Genomic DNA, 16422 nt, shown 5'->3' with positions numbered 1-16422 from the left:
TTTTTTCTCAGGCAGGAGAAACGACTTATACGTGTTGTTTAAAACAAAGAGAGGACTAAGGTTTCCAACATGTGAAAGCGCATGACATGATTGGAAAAATATTTTGCTGGCGTGTCTGGGCACTTGAGATTTCCAATTTGGTTGATTTTTGTAGGGTTGTTGTATAGATTGGCCAATGACCTTTCGATTGGTAACCAAAAGCTTGATAGATAGGATGCTTGAAAGACAAAGATTTGAGACAAAAAAGTTATTGAACTGTGGCGAGGAGTCCCGAGAGGGAGGCACTGCCAGGAAAATGAAGAAAACAAAAATTGGAGTCCAAGTACAAGCCATTAGAGATCTCAGATTGGTGTTAACCAATAGCTCTAATACCATGAAAAAGAAAAGCAAAAGAAAAAGAGAAAAAATAAACAAAAGATTTTCGGATAGTTAGGCATTGTATCGCCTACATCCACCACTAGGTAATTGTCCTAAAGGCTATATTTCGCTCTTATTGCTTGATATTCTTTACCATATATATATATATATATATATGAGAATTAGAGTAGGTAAAGACAATACACAAAGAGCAATCATTAGATACAATCAACTAACTATGGAAAGGTATTGATTTGATTACAACCAGCTAGGAAAAATGTATCTTTAAGGAAACTACAATTAGAATCTGTAGATATTCCTTGAAACAAATTTTCATGCCCTAATATATCCACTGGATTATTTTTTGAAAAGGTGCCTGCAGTTTATTTGACTTACAACCTAACATTTTTTGAAGTAAAGCAACGATGATTGTTATGTTAATGAACTGATTAAGCCCTTCCAGGGAGATCTTCTAACTGGGATTTAAACCTCAGGGCCCATATTCCTCATTCTCTTGATCTCTCTAATATGAAGATATTGCCTTTATCATCCCTCCCTATCCTGATGTCATCATCGACATATCTGAAGGAGGTTGAATTAAGGAACAAGTAAAACATCTGCAACAAACTTGAGATTCTTAAATAAAACATGCTTCATAACAGGGTGATTAAGGATACGTAATCTCGAGCCAGCCTTGTGGATTGAAGATGCCAAGTAGAAGTTCATAGTTTTTCCGGAACACATTCATCAACTATTCATTTAAGAAAGGCAGAAAGGAAATGAGTTCAAGATTATAGCCAAATCCAATCGCTCCCCGTTACAAAACAATCAAACCTTAAAGTTACGAATAGCAATTCGTGTTCGTATGTTAAGTTCGGGTTGTGTTAAACCATGAGTATTAGACAACCTTAATTCGCTAATTTCATGTTGGATTCATATCGTGTTTGCAATAGCGTACCTGGGCAGGAGTGATCGATGACTTGTCGTAATTAATTTCAACTCTCTGTAGAATATTAAACAAAAACAACTTAGTCCTGGGTATTATTAGTTGGAAAAAAAAAAAAAAAAAACAGAGTAAGGAGTTCTTAACTGATTTTAAAGCAATCTTGAAGGATGCCTCAACAGTGAGCTGTCCATTCGACAAATTCAGTCCCTTTGCACTGAACTTGATCACATTCACTGCTTTTCCCTCCATGTTGGAACATTAACAAATATTCAACTTCTGGTAAAAGGACAGAAACAGAAAGAATCACCAAAAAAAGTTCTTGAAGTAGAGAGAAATTAATAAAAAGGAGTTGAGCAGAGAGAATATGGGCATCTTCAAGATACTACTGTTTTTAGGCATTAACCAAATATGGATTTGTTCCACCTCTCTACTGTTTTTGGAACATCATATTAAAACACATGTACCTTAGCAACATCGATGATCTGCAAAAAATCTCCCAAGGAAATGAAATCTCTCAATCCCAGCTTGGTTCTCTTGGAACCCAAGATTGTAATGGTGCTGTAGAGTAGCTTCCAGGATCCACCCACCTTCCAATTTTAGAAATTAAATTCATTAAAAGAATCCACCTACCTTCCAATTATGGAAGTAACCCAAAAGATATTGACTTCACCGCAATCTCAGGCTCACCTTCTCTAGCTTCACAGTAGGATTTGGAGTTGGATTCTGAGACTCTAGCAGCTTTACCAAACCTTCAATCTCAGATTTCTCTCCTTTTATTTTATTTTTTCGACATATAGCATGCATGGAAACTAAGGTTAATTGATTGGTGTCATTTTTTTCATTAATGAATAGTGTTCTTTAAAAAACGATATTAATGGCCAGTATTTTTTAGTGGTAGAGCGAGTGCACGATTAAACTTAATAAAATTTTGAATACACAAAGTGTTTGAAATTTCACTTTTATCTTTTAATTTCTTGATACATGCCCTTCGCCTTCCTATTTTATAAATAAATTAACATACATTGAAATAAATAAATAATAAAAAACGATTCTAAAAAACGCTTAACAACTTCAAAAACTTGTTTATCATAATTTATGCTGAATTATTACTATGAAGCAATAAACAATTCAATCACCAAAATATATAAAACAATAAAGAGGCATACACGAATATTTTGGTTATGAAGAGAAAACCTTTTAGAAACTTATCTAAAAGTAAAACCTCTCTGGGACAGCCAAATTCAGGAAATCACTATCAAAAGATTATTCAGATATTACAAACACTAAGTAAACTTACAACTCTTTGCAAGACCTTGACTCTGTAAGATCAACAAGCCTACAACTTGTCTCCTTACTCACAATCTTCTTCAACATGATTATCCTTTACCGGAACCTTTCGATAGACTTCTCAATCGTAGATTTATTAAAGGAATAACTCAAACTCTAAGAAATTCAATTTAACGCTCACCACATATGATCTCTCTTAGAACAACCTCTGACGAACTCTCTGGGGGTGAAAATTCGTGTATAATAGGCCAACAATCCCTAGACCTAAGACAAAGTTTGAAATCACTTAAAACTATTACAGGTACAGGGTGTCCGGACAGGATAAGTGTATGTTCGGACAGGGCCTTGTTTGCAAGCAAAAACATGCTTGTTGGAATTAGTGTCCGAACAGCCTAGCAGCATGTTCAGCCACCCCCTGCAGAGGAGTGTAATTGGACATTCCGTTGGTCCTTGATCAACATCCTCAATTGATAAGTGTTTGTGATCCGATTGAGTTGAAACTTTGCAGGGACGTTCATGACACATGAATTCACATTATGAACGATGGAGATTGGATTTTGAGCATTCTATATCAATGTTTGAGCCCGTAAACAGTAGCCTCTACATTTTGGAACCGAATTAAGCCAACAAATATAACAGATTCAAAAGGTTGCTAGTATTATAGCAGTTAGTGAATGAACCGGTATGTGTTTTTCACCAGATGGAGCCTGTAAGGTTGCAAGACTTGGTAAGTTATCAATTTTTTATTTGTCCACTTAATTTGCACGTTTAGAAATTTAGCCAAATCCGACCACTTCAATTAATGGAACAGTGTAGTTCTATTGTTCTAATGTAGCTTTCTCCAGCCTTTTATAACAAAAAATATTACTTAAAAAAGAATATATATATATATATATATATATATATATATATATATAAAAGAGCCACGAATCCTGTCGTTTTGTTAAATTCGGGAAGTCTTCCAATAACACCATGATAAATTCCTCCCAAGACCAGGTTTGAGACAGAAATATAATTAACAATATTCTGTCATGATGTTTCATACGCGGAATGTTTTTTACACTTTAGGTTGAATTTTTATTTGATGAATAATATTGATGAGTCATACACCCTGTTATGTCATTAAAAAACTTCAGATATTTTCATCCTTTTTTGTTTTTTGTATTGTGATTGTGCTCAATTATATATGTATGTTACATTGTTACTGCATGTTTCTGCCTGCTGTTGTTAATCTGTTCTACACGCAAACACTCAGTCAATTCATGATGTTTCGATTAAGAAATATTTTGTTTATAAATTCAGAAGTTCATAGTTGAATGATTTGATATTTCAAAATGATTTAGAATCATCCTAAGGTCGTTCTATATTTTATCGTTCCTTGTGTGAGTAACAAATACTTTCAAACTCCAACCTGTAAAATCGGAATAGTAAGAATCTTTATATATATATATATATATATATATTTGTTTACAGTTGGGTCGGATCAATCGAGCTACTGGTTATAGTCGGGTCGTACCCAAGGCAGGAGACGATAATGGTACGTTTTCTATTGGTCGACCGACCTTCTACCTACAATGTTATTATCGAGAGGACAGCTCTCAATGAGCTAAGAGCCATCACGTCAACTCCGCATCTCAAGATGAAATTCCCAATGGATCACGGAGTTGGAGAAATTAGGGGTGATCAATGGGCTACCTGACAATGTTACAACATCTCTATGAAAGAATGCCCGAAAACCCTAGCCCCGGTCAGGTCCCGTGCTGGTCCCAGGCAAGTCCGGTCGGGTCTTAGGCGGGTCCTAATCGCGGGGTCCTGGGCGGGTCCCAGGTAGGTCCCGGCCGAGTCCCGGCGAGGTCTCGGGTAGGTCCCCGGCAGGTCTCGAGCAGGTCTTGGGTGGGTCCTAGTCATGTCTCGGCGAGGTCCCCAGCTGGTCCCAGGGAGGTCCCGGGCGGGGTCTCGGTCAGGTCCCGAGCGGGTCCCAGGCAGGTCCCCAACGGGTCTCAGTCAGGTCCAGGGTGGGTCCCTTCAGGTCCCGGTCAGGTTCCAGGCAGGTCCCTGGCGAGTCTCGGTCAGGTCCTAGGCGGGTCACGACGAGGTCTCTAGCGGGTCCCTTCAAGTCCTGATCAAGTCCCAGGCAGGTCCCGAGCGGATCTTGGGCGGGTCTTGGCATGGTCCGTCGATTCTAGAATGAGATGTTCAAAGTCGAAAAATGGTTTACAGTTTTGAAAACCGTAAATCATTTTCCTAAATTTAAAGAAGAATTTTCGATCAAAAAGAAAATATTTTTCGTTGACTATTATTTTACGTCGCGTCAAGCACCCATAAATACGTAAAACATTTTCTATAAATCATTTTACTGCAAAACAAACAGAGCCTAAGTCTTATAATACGTATGACATGAATTGACCCATTTGAAGTTGGGATGGGAGAACGCCACCAAACTTGTTCTAAACATGCCTGATTTCTCTCTTTGCTAGAAAAGCTTATCACCATCTAGCCGCATCTCGTTCTACCTCAAATGGCATCCTTTCCTTTACCGTTTCAGTGATTTTCCTTTCCAGAATCATTATAATTATTCAACCATATATATATATATATATATATATATATATATATATATATATATTAATTTAGAGCAAATTCTATATTTAAGGGTTGGCAGATGAACCGTTTTTTTTTTTAAAATTTTTTTTTTTTTTTGAGAATCAATCAACTTCATTGATTATTGATAAACTTTCTCAGACTGAACCTGAGCTTGGATACACAAAGGGTAGTCGTCTACCCAAATATGCTTCCCCTGTATGGATAGTGCTAATTTAGCAATGCTATGCGCTACTGTATTAACGCCACGAGATACATGGGCCACCCTCCATTCTGCTACACTGTGCAGCTTGATTTTGGCATCTCAAATAATTGAGCCATAACTACCCCACCAGTCTTCATTTGATTGCATATGCTGTATGATCTCCAAAGCGTCCCTCTCCAGGATGACCTGCTGCCAACCCATTTCTACACAAAGCTCCACAACTTGCCTCATTGCCAAAGCTTCATCTGATGAAGGATCCTGAACGTGGAGTCTTGTGTTGCAAACTATTGTCAGTACTCTTCCTGCATGATCACGAGCCACTATTCTCATTCCCATTTTTTCTCCCGTGGCATCTATAGAAGCATCCCAATTTAACTTTATGAACCCATCCGGAGGTGGCTGCCACTGTAATGCTGGTCTTGTTGGAGAAACTCCGCTAGCTGCTGCTCCCATACTTGTTTGCGCCTGCTCATATTCATGTAAGTGAATTCGCCCCCCCCCCCCCCCCCATGAACCACATGGTTGCGCCGAAACCAATTTGACGCGCCACTGCAACAAACAACAGAATATCATCTTCCTCCAACCTTCCTAGCAAATGATTAAACAGCAATGCAAAATCCTCGTCAAAGCTCAAGCACTTTTGTAGTCTCCTATTGCATTCCAGCCATACATCTTGGGCAGATGGGCAACCCCAAAGAATATGACCCGGGGTTTCCTCCATCTGTTCACACAAAGGGCATATAAGGTCAGGCATGATTCGACGACGAAAAAGATTTCCCTTCGTAGGAAGAGTATTTTGGTAGGCCTTTCACAAGAAAAACTGCATGACCCAGGGTCCTTTAATAGACCAAATTTTCCTCCAAATATTACCCCTACATCCTGCTGCTGAGGTAGAGCCCCTCCAATTATCACTAATAGTTTGTGCTAAATGGTACGCGCTTCGGACCGAATATTTGCCATTCTTCGTCCCCACCCAAATTAATTTGTCGCTCTGGCTACCTGGACTGATCACCATGTTACAAATGACCTCGGCCTCTTCTTTCATAAACACTTTTTCAATCAAAGGAATGTTCCACCATTGGGTATCATCGTCAATTAATTCCTTTACCTTTGCATTATGGTGAAGCACTCTATGAGGAGACTGTATCTTATGTGTGGTAGGGGTTGGAAGCCAACGATCTCCCCAATTGTTAATTGAGTGCCCATTTCCCACCCTCCGTATCAAGCCCGCCTCTAGTAATTTCTTCGCCCCCATATGCTCCTCCATGCAAACGATGGCCTATTCCCTAAATTTGACTCCAAAAAAGTTGTATTTTTATAATACTTAGCTTGAAGAATCAGAGCTACAAAAGAAGTGGGGTCATGCACCAACCTCCACCCTTGTTTTGCTAGAAGAGCCTCATTAAAACTCTCTAGGTCTCGGAAGCCCAAACCTCCCCTTTCCTTACTTATGCCCATCCTTTCCCAACCCATCCATGCTACTCGCGAAGTATTTTCCTTATGACCCCACCAAAATTGAGCCATCATCGAATTAATCCGCCGATTAAGAGTCTTAGGGAGTTTAAATACACTCATAGTGCATGTAGGGATAGCTTGAATAACGGCCTTCAAAAGAACTTCCTTACCTGCATGAGTTAAAAATTGCTCCTTCCACCCATTCAGGCAATCCAAACTTGTCCCTAAATTTTGTTGAAAGACCATAATCTGGATCTCCCAATCATCGCTGGGAGACCGAGATAACTTTCATAATTCTGTGTGCTTCCCACTCCTGCAATTGACTTTAAATGGGCCCGAACCTCCGGCTTTGTATTTCGGCTGAAAAATATTGATGTCTTGTCCTTGTTTAGGCATTGCCCCGAACTGCGCTCATACTTTTTTAGGAGTGCTTGCATCTCGTTCCATTCATCCAGATTTGCCCTGCAGAAGAGAAGGCTATCATCTGCAAATAGGAGATGATTTATTTTTGGACCTCCCCTTGTGATGGGTAAACCCGAGATGTGTTTATTCTCTTCCGCCCTACCAAGCATGTGACTGAGTCCCTCTACACAAAGAATAAAAAGATATGGGGAGAGTGGATTCCCTTATCTCAGTCCCCTAGATGGCCGAATATGACCGTGAGCTTGACCATTTATCAGCACCGAATACATCACCGTTTGGACACATAGCATCACTGTTTGGATCCATCTCCAATCAAATCCCATTTTGAGCATGATTCCTTCTAAGAAGCCCCATTCCACTCTGTCATACGCTTTGCTCATATCAAGCTTCAGTGCCATATAACCCTTGCTTCCCTTCATTCTTCCATTCATGGTATGCAAAGCTTCAAAGGCCACCAGAAGATTGTATATAATGAGACAACCTGGTACAAAGGCACTTTGATAGGGGGAGATGATATCTGGAAGTACATTTTTCAGTCTATTAGCAATGACTTTTGCAATAATCTTATATATCACATTACATAGACTTATAGGTCTATAATCAATGACAGATAAAGGTGACATTTTTTTTTGGAATCAACACAATATGAGTATGATTAATATCATCATTGAAAGTACCTTCGTTCAGGAAGCCTAAGACTGCATCACACACTTCGTTCTTCACTGTGGGCCAGGCTTTTGGATAAAAACAGGCAGCATACTTGTCCGGTCTTTGGGACTTTAAAGGAGCCATCCTCATAAGAGCCTTCTCCACTTCAGTCCGTGTATATGTGGTCAGCAGCAGTGTATTCATTTCCTGAGTTACCTATACTGTCATGCCTTCCAGGCATTCGTCTAGTCTTTCGGAGCCACTTAAGGTATACATCTTTTGGAAATAACCCTCAAAAGCTCTCCATACTTCGTGTGGCTTCTGCCATTCTTTACCCTCCTCATCCCTAATACAGGATATTTGATTTATCTTCCTTCGTTGGTTCGCCCAAGAATGAAAATAGTGGGTGTTACGATCCCCTTTTGTGTACCAGTTCTGTTTAGCCCTTTGTTTCCACTTGAGGTCTTCTTGATCAAGAATCACTGCTATATCTCTCTTAAGTTCTTTTGTCTGCCTTTGATTATGTGGGCCCTCGTTGAACTGGACATTTTGAAGTTGCTTCATCTTGTGTTCCAGAAGTTGTTCTGAAAATCTGAATTTTCTGCTCCATTGAAGTAACGCACCACGGCAGCTATATAGCTTGTCAGTCACGGTGTCAACACCATTTCCAGAGCTACCTCTTGTTTTCCACGCTCCCCGCACTACCTCCTGGAATTCATCATCCAACATCCATTTTGTTTCAAATCGAAAGCCCCGTTTCACACAGGCGTCCTCCTTCTTTGATCGTGTGAGCAAAATCAGCAGTGGCTTATGGTCAGAAGACCTTGCAGCCAAGACTTGCACTTCCACGTGTTGAAACATTGAGCACCATTCTTCATTTGCTAACGCCCTATCTAGGCGTTCCTTGATTAAACTGCCATCTTCTCGTGCATTAGACCAAGTATATTTTGATCCAACATAACCCAAATCGCTAAGTCCACACTCCTCTAAACTGGCACGAAATAGTTCCATTTGGCCATCTCTCTTCTCTGCTCCACCCCATTGCTTCGACATATCCACAATTTCGTTGTAATCCCCTGCACTAAGCCATGGGCCTTTAGTCACCTTATGGAGGTGTTTTAATAACGTCCATGTTTCATTCCTGCGAGTCACCTTCGGATTACCGTAGAGCCCCGTAAAGTTCCAGACCCCTTCCTGTGTTGTGATTATTGAATTGATATGATGTCTGGAAAAGTTTTGGATTGTCACATTGCAATTCTCCTGCCAAAACAGAGCCAAACCGCCACACCTCCTTAAAGGATCCACTGCAAATAAATTCCTCAAAGCCGAGCTTTATTCTTATCCATTCCATTTCACATTGAGTTCTTTTAGTCTCAATGAGAAAAAGAATGTTGGATTTCTTCTCCTTTGCCAGAAGCCATAAGTCACGAACTGCAGTGGGGTTCCCAAGCCCCCGGCAGTTCCAACTGAGGATTTTCATGGCTGTTGGCGGGGCTGTGCAACAGCCTCCGCCAATTCCATGTTTGTAGGGTCATGCCTCCCTATCTTTTTTGTCACCTCATATGCACCTCCTTCCAGCCTTGGTCTCTCAGGATTCTGTTGTTCGCCTTCTCCAGGGCTTTCTCGAGCTTTTCTCTTCCATACTCGCAGATTGCTTCCTGTAGGTGTGCTTTCCATGACTGTTTTACTATTTTCCATCACCATTGGAGAATTTTCCCTCTTTCTTTTTGGCCCACCCACTCCCACATGGTCCTTGGCCCATTGATTAGCAACAGGGCTTTTATTGCAGCCATACTCCATGGCCAACCCTTTTGTCCCCCCTGGTTGCCAACTCTGGCCCACCTCCTGCGAAGAATAAACTCCCCTGGACGACCTCACAGTTGCTTTCCCGATATTGCCCCTTGGTTGACTAATTTGCTTTCCTTTTTCCCCAGCTTGATTCTGTCGCTTCCCAACTTCAGGGATCCTGTCAGGAGACTTTCGCCTTAAATCCCTCTTGGGATCTTTGTCATTAACTTCTTTTTTGTGCGAGTGCTTCTCATTTAGGCTAGTATTAATGGCCGGTTCCCTCCTTTCCTTTTTTGGGTTTCTGTCGCTCCTAGGGCTTCCGTAGGATCCGCTACTTTCCAAGTCTTCCGTTTGGGGATGGTTTGGATGTTCCCCTGCCATCTTGCCCGTCGCCACCGTGGGTGCACTGCTGGCCACGTCTAATTTAGGGAAACTAGTTCCACCATTCTTCCTTGCTTCCTATGCACGCAGCGAAACTCCCCATTGTTTTCCTCCTACCACCAAATTCCTCCTTCTGCTTGGATTTTCAGGGCAACCGTCTATTCCATGAAGAATTCGGCCACAATGGAAGCAAAAAAGAAGGAGTTGTTTGTACTTAAAATCGACTCATACTGACTTTCCACCCAGTATTAATGTTCTTCCACGTTCAAGAGGGCGGCTAAGATCTATGGTGACCTTCAACCAGAGGCTCCTCCCCCATCCTGCACCATCCTCTTTCACATCAACATCCTCTAGCACACCCAAAGTGTTACCTATTTTGGTTCCCACTGCTCTAGACATGCAAAGGAGAGGCATGTCATGAACTTGAATCCAAAAAGGTGAGTGTGTAAAATCCACTCGAGAAGGAGCAACAAGGCCATTGAATTCGTTAAGTACCAAGATTTGCCGCTCGAATGACCACGGGCGTCCTGCCATCGCTCTTTCCTTGATCGTATTGTCTGAAAAATTCAAAGATCCATATATTTTCTTGGATCTCTGTAAATTCCACACGTCCCTCTGCTTTCCAGATACGAGCAAGTACCGTCTTGAAGGCTTCCTTATTGATTTTCTTTTCCGCCCAAATCCTTCCTACCAGACTATTTTCTCCTCTTGTTCGAACCTCAAAGACGTCCTCATCTGCAATGGCGATCTCCACCTTTTCTCCTTCTGTGCGGTCATCCCCCACTTTCGTTTTTCCTTCTCGGTCAGCCATCGATAGGTTCGTACAGTACCTTTGTTTTCTCACACTCCACGTCCGTCAAAACGGATGGAGACAAACCTTCACCTATAGCAATTTCTCAAAGGTTTTCAGAACGAAAAACCAGAGGAAACCCTAGAGAGAAGACGAGGCCCCTTAATTTCAAAGACTTTATTAAGTGTTTATCTACCTAGATGAACCGTTTACTGCCTACCGACTACAACCAAACTAACATTATCTGCCTATTGCCAAAAGTCGGTCGGTAATCAGTTAAAGATTTATCGAAATGTAATCGGTGAATTAACCGATTTAATCGACAATTTCGGTTAACCAACTGAAAATGGCTCTACCGAACCAAATCGAACCGATGCCCACCCTAAACTGCACATATAACAAATTGAACCCCAACCCACTAAATGATACGGGTTGTTTGTTGAACGAGAGAGCTGATTGAATTAGTTCAAATTTTAATTTATTTTATTTTACAGACCGAAATTATCTAAAAAAAGTGGATTGTAGAAACTCTTACAACTCAACATCTAAAAAAATGGTTAGTGTTCCTTAACATATAAGAAGTGTATGCATTTTTTTAAAAGCATTAAAATAAAAGCGTGTCATTCTCACATGATTAAACGACACCAAATAGTGGGAGTTCCAACGATTCAGCTTGTATGACATTCCTATCAAAATTTTAATGTTATTGTAGACATTTGCAACTACTATTAATTAATTATTTCTTTTGCTTGTGGGAATAATAGTAGCGGTAGTAATTCTCCAACATACGATATTCAAGTGGCTGGGCTATTGACTTGCAAAATTTCAATCTTTAAAACTTTAGGTTTATTTTTATCTTCTTGACAATTTTTAGTAATTTTGGGACACATTGACACAATTTATTATTTTGCGAGGAATGTTAACAATTAAGCGATAATTAGAGGGGTACGTAACGTAAACTTTTTCAAAAAAGGAAAAAAGAAAAAAAGAAAGGAAATTAAATAGGAGAACGGGGTAGATGGGACAAAAGTCCAAAACACCAATGAAATAAACTCATAGAAGTATTATTAGAAGGGCGATATCGAGATGGAATGGAGAAAATGTTATCTGGATGATATCATGATTAAGGTGGCGTTCGGGTGGAATATATATATATATATATATATATATATATATATATATATATATATATTCTTTAATTTCGTTGAAAAGGATAGTCAAAGTATTTTAATTTTATGGGTAATTTCATTCTATATTCTTCAATTACCAAGCGATTTAAAAAGTCTTTAAATTTCAAAATATCTTAATTTGGCCCTTCTGCACTTTTAATTGTAATCAATTTGAACACATCAATCATATTTTAAATGTAAAAAGTGAGACAATGACTTTTATACCTTTAATTTTTTTTATAAAATTTCAAATTTACAATTAATTCAATTTTTTTAAAAAAAAAAAATGTTAAAAAAAAATAGAGATATTTTGATCTTTTTATTAGTAAATCAAGAAAGTTAATGGCTAAATCTGACGGAAGGGTTCACATTAACTGCAATTAAAAGTTCAAAGATTCAAATTGAAAAATTTTAAAGATTAAAAGCCTTCTCAAATCACCTAAAGGTCTAATTTGAGGTCTTAATTTTATAAAGAGCACACATACGAGGTTAACTTCTGGAAGAAGTTTTATTAATTTTATATTATTATTTGTTTAAAAGACCGCAGAAACAAATTAGATGGTCGCTTGTTTTTGTTTTGTCCCTGTATTTTGTCTCATGTAAAATTAGATGCTTTATATTATCTAATTTCATTTCAGCTCTCCCACATCACCCGTAAATCCAAGAAAAACCTGTCAAGCAAGAAGCAAAATCGAAATAAGAAACCCTGATTAGTGATTAACCAGATCTGTGAGATCTGCAGAAAACCAAACACAGAGAGAGACCCTCCCCACCTCTCCTAGACGCTCCATCGGAAAGAAACTCCAACTGCCTATCTTCTTCAACATGAGGATCGCCAAGAACGAGAAGCTCGCACGCTTCCGCTTCCAAAGCGTGGGCAAAAAAATATGTGTGATGGTGTAAAGGAATTTGGGCTCTGCTCATTAGAGAATATTTACTAACCTTTTTTTTTTCTTTTTCTTTTTTTTTTTTATGTTCTCCCAAGTCCCAACTGCTTAATCAAATTATTGTCTGGTACTGAAAATAAACGTAAAAAATAATCTTATTTGGAGATAACCCACAAAATTATAAGTCACAAAACATGGGCAAATGAGAGAACGGCTTTGATGGGACAAGTTGTGGGACCTTTCTCCCATCCAAGCGGTGTCTCGTTGGCCGTGAGGATTCGCTGCAATTCTCTTGCCGATTCCAATCTGAAAAGGTAAATTATAAATGAGGATGTGACGCTCCGGCAACGAGGTTGTGACGGCAAAGATCATCGGCACGATTCCCTATGAGGACCCAGCCGGCAATCTACTAACAAGGTCTTGCTGCCGAAGGAGCTGTTCAACGCCAAGGCGCCGAGTCTGACTTTGACGCCGGAATCGGTGGCTGCCGACGCCAAAGAGTTATTCCGCATCCGATTCGTTTGACTTTGGGGTCGAGGAGTCTGGGCATGTCGAAGAATCGTTCAGGAGAAGATGCCGAAGTCTTTAATCGGCCTGATTCTATTAATGGGCTGTGTGTTGTTAGATGTTAAGAGTACTATTAACGGCCCACGTGAGGAAATGTAAAGAGGTCCAGAATCTTAGAACCACGAAAGGAATTTTATAAATTCTAAAATCATTCAGAAAATTACACTACAAATATTAATTCACCGTGGAAAACTCCGAGAAGGTGAGGAATTTCATAAATTCCAAAATCATTCAGAAAATTACAATACAAAGTACTAAGTTCATTACAATCGTGGAGAACGAGGAGAAGACAGATCCGAGTGTAATCGGGCCTTTGAAAATGTTTGCAATTACTATTTAACCTAATGGGAACAATAACAAGAACAAAAAGAAATACTAGATAGTTGCGGATCAAACCAAGACTTAAGGTGTGGTTGGTTTGGCGCTTCCGATGGTTGTTGTAGCCGCTGGAATATGGGTTCCAGGATTGGGGACAGACGGACGGACGTAACCTCTATCTAGAGAACCGTGTAAAGGAGTCATATAACGGCTGGTTGTTGAAGCCGCCGGAATGTGGGTTCCAGGATTGGGGACAGACGGACGGACGTAACCTCTGTCCAGAGAGCCGTGTAAAGGAGTCATATAATGGCTGGTTGTTGAAGCCGCCGGAATATGGGTTCCAGGATTGGGGACAGACGGACGGACGTAACCTCTGTCCAGAGAGCCGTGTAAAGGAGTCATATAATGGCGGGTTGTTGAAGCCGCCGGAATATGGGTTCCAGGATTGGGGACAGACGGACGGACGTAACCTCTGTCCAGAGAGCCGTGTAAAGGAGTCATATAATGGCGGGTTGTTGAAGCCGCCGGAATATGGGTTCCAGGATTGGGGACAGACGGACGGACGTAACCTCTGTCCAGAGAGCCGTGTAAAGGAGTCATATAATGGCGGGTTGTTGAAGCCACCGGAATATGGGTTCCAGGATTGGGCACAGACGGACGGACGTAACCTCTGTCCAGAGAGCCGTGTAAAGGAGTCATATAATGGCGGGTTGTTGAAGCCGCCGGAATATGGGTTCCAGGATTGGGGACAGACGGACGGACGTAACCTCTGTCCAGAGAGCCGTGTAAAGGAGTCATATAATGGCGGGTTGTTGAAGCCGCCGGAATATGGGTTCCAGGATTGGGGACAGACGGACGGACGTAACCTCTGTCCAGAGAGCCGTGTAAAGGAGTCATATAATGGCTGGTTGTTGAAGCCGCCGGAATATAGGTTCCAGGATTGGGGACAGACGGACGGACGTAACCTCTGTCCAGAGAGCCGTGTAAAGGAGTCATATAATGGCTGGTTGTTGAAGCCGCCGGAATATGGGTTCCAGGATTGGGGACAGACAGACGGACGTAACCTCTGTCCAGAAAGCCGTGTAAAGGAATCATATAATGGCTGGTTGTTGAAGCCGCCGGGATATGGGTTCCAGGATTAGAAGCAGAGTCGGTAGAAGGAAGTACGTAACCTTCGTCCAGACTCAGAGGGCCTTGAAAAGGACGGCTACCTGTGTAAGAGGGAACGTAGGAGCTGGGATTGGGCCTAGATACAGAGACATTTGTGTGCATGATCATGATCATGCTAGTAGTGAAAAACGCTAGTTTCAATACTGGAAGCATACCTTTAAAAAATGAGAGGTGTATTCTATTCATAGCTGATCAATGAAGATCGTCGTCTCCATATTTTTATAGCCCCCAGTCACTGCCGAAAAGACAGATCTGCCCTTGTAGCCAAGTCACTGCCAAAAAGACAGATCTGCCTTGTAGCACCCAGTCACTGCCGAAAAGACAGATCTGCCCTTGTAGCCAACTCACTGCCGAAAAGACAAATCTGCCTTGTAGCCCCCGCTCACTGCCGAAAAGACAGATCTGCCCTTGTTGGTTGGATTACGGAATCAATTTGGATGCCTCCCAAACAGCCGAAAAGACAGATAGGCCCTTGTTAGATTACGGAACCAATTTCTTTTTAAGGATAATTAAGTAAAAGCACATAAGCCATAAATCAGAATTGCGAGTTACAACCGGGGACAAAGAATTGAGAACTGTGATTGTGAAGTCTTCCAAAACAGCCGAAAAGACAGATCAGCCCTTGTTAGATTACGAAACCAATTTCTTTGTTAGGATAACCAAGTAAAAGCACATAAACCTGAAAACAGAATCGAGAGAAATTGGTTCCGCAATCTAACAAGGGCCTATCTGTCTTTTCAGTGCTATACTAAAAAAGGTGTATCTTTAACAATTCTAACAAGGGCCAACTGAGCAGTTTTGGATGTTTCCCAATTCTCTCAAATTCATTTCAGGTTTATGTGCTTTTACTTGGCTATCCTAAAAAAGGTGTATCTTTACGTAATCTAACAAGGGCCTATCTGTCTTTTCAGCGCTATCCTAGAAAAGGTGTATTTTTAACAAGGGCTAATTCAGCAGTTTTGGATGTTTCCCAATTCTCTCGATTAATTTCAGGTTTTTATGTGCTTTTACTTGGCAATCCTAAAAAAGGTGTATCTTTACGAAATCTAACAAGGGCCTATCTGTCTTTTCAGCGCTATATAAAAAAAAAGTGTATCTTTAATAATTCTAAAGTTGAGATTCTCGGCCACATGGAAGTCACCATCCCAGCCGCATAGCAGGACTCACAATTCTAACAAGGGCCAACTGAGCAGTTTTGGATGTTTCCCAATTCTCTCGATTTGTAGTCAAAGCACGTAAACCTGAAATTAATAGAGAATTGGGAAACATCCAAAACTGCTCAATTGGCCCTTGTTAGAATTGTTAAAGTCTTAAAGATACACATTTTTTAGGATAGCGCTGAAAAGACAGTTAGCCCTTGTTAGAATTATGGAACCAATTTCTTTTTTAGGGTAACCAAGTCAAAGCACATAAACCTGAAATCTTAATCT

General features: G+C 40.6%; 3 protein-coding genes across 3 annotated transcripts; all 3 read right to left on the bottom strand.

Annotated features, from left to right (window-relative positions):
- Positions 1 to 590: 590 nt before the first annotated feature.
- Positions 591 to 5849, bottom strand: LOC132166293 (fibrillin-5, chloroplastic). Its single transcript, XM_088511569.1, has 7 exons — positions 5519 to 5849; positions 1991 to 2073; positions 1768 to 1890; positions 1448 to 1546; positions 1316 to 1360; positions 1035 to 1108; positions 591 to 939 (listed from the first exon to the last, which is right to left on the bottom strand). Exons 1-7 carry the CDS (start codon positions 5847 to 5849, stop codon positions 864 to 866), a joined length of 831 nt encoding a protein of 276 aa, XP_088367695.1. The 3' UTR covers positions 591 to 863.
- A 1628-nt stretch (positions 5850 to 7477) lies between these two features.
- LOC148583117 (uncharacterized) lies at positions 7478 to 8126 on the bottom strand. The gene is made up of 2 exons (XM_088511568.1): positions 7952 to 8126; positions 7478 to 7791 (listed from the first exon to the last, which is right to left on the bottom strand). The coding sequence occupies exons 1-2, from the start codon at positions 8124 to 8126 to the stop codon at positions 7478 to 7480; spliced, it is 489 nt and encodes a 162-aa protein (XP_088367694.1).
- A 12-nt stretch (positions 8127 to 8138) lies between these two features.
- Positions 8139 to 9402, bottom strand: LOC148583116 (uncharacterized). The gene is made up of 2 exons (XM_088511567.1): positions 9211 to 9402; positions 8139 to 9116 (listed from the first exon to the last, which is right to left on the bottom strand). Exons 1-2 carry the CDS (start codon positions 9400 to 9402, stop codon positions 8139 to 8141), a joined length of 1170 nt encoding a protein of 389 aa, XP_088367693.1.
- Between the last annotated feature and the right edge of the window lie 7020 nt (positions 9403 to 16422).

Source organism: Corylus avellana, chromosome 11, assembly GCF_965113065.1.
Source record: "Corylus avellana chromosome 11, dhCorAvel1.hap1.2, whole genome shotgun sequence".
Taxonomy (NCBI): Eukaryota; Viridiplantae; Streptophyta; class Magnoliopsida; order Fagales; family Betulaceae; genus Corylus; species Corylus avellana.
This window is presented reverse-complemented; position numbering and strand designations above follow the sequence as displayed.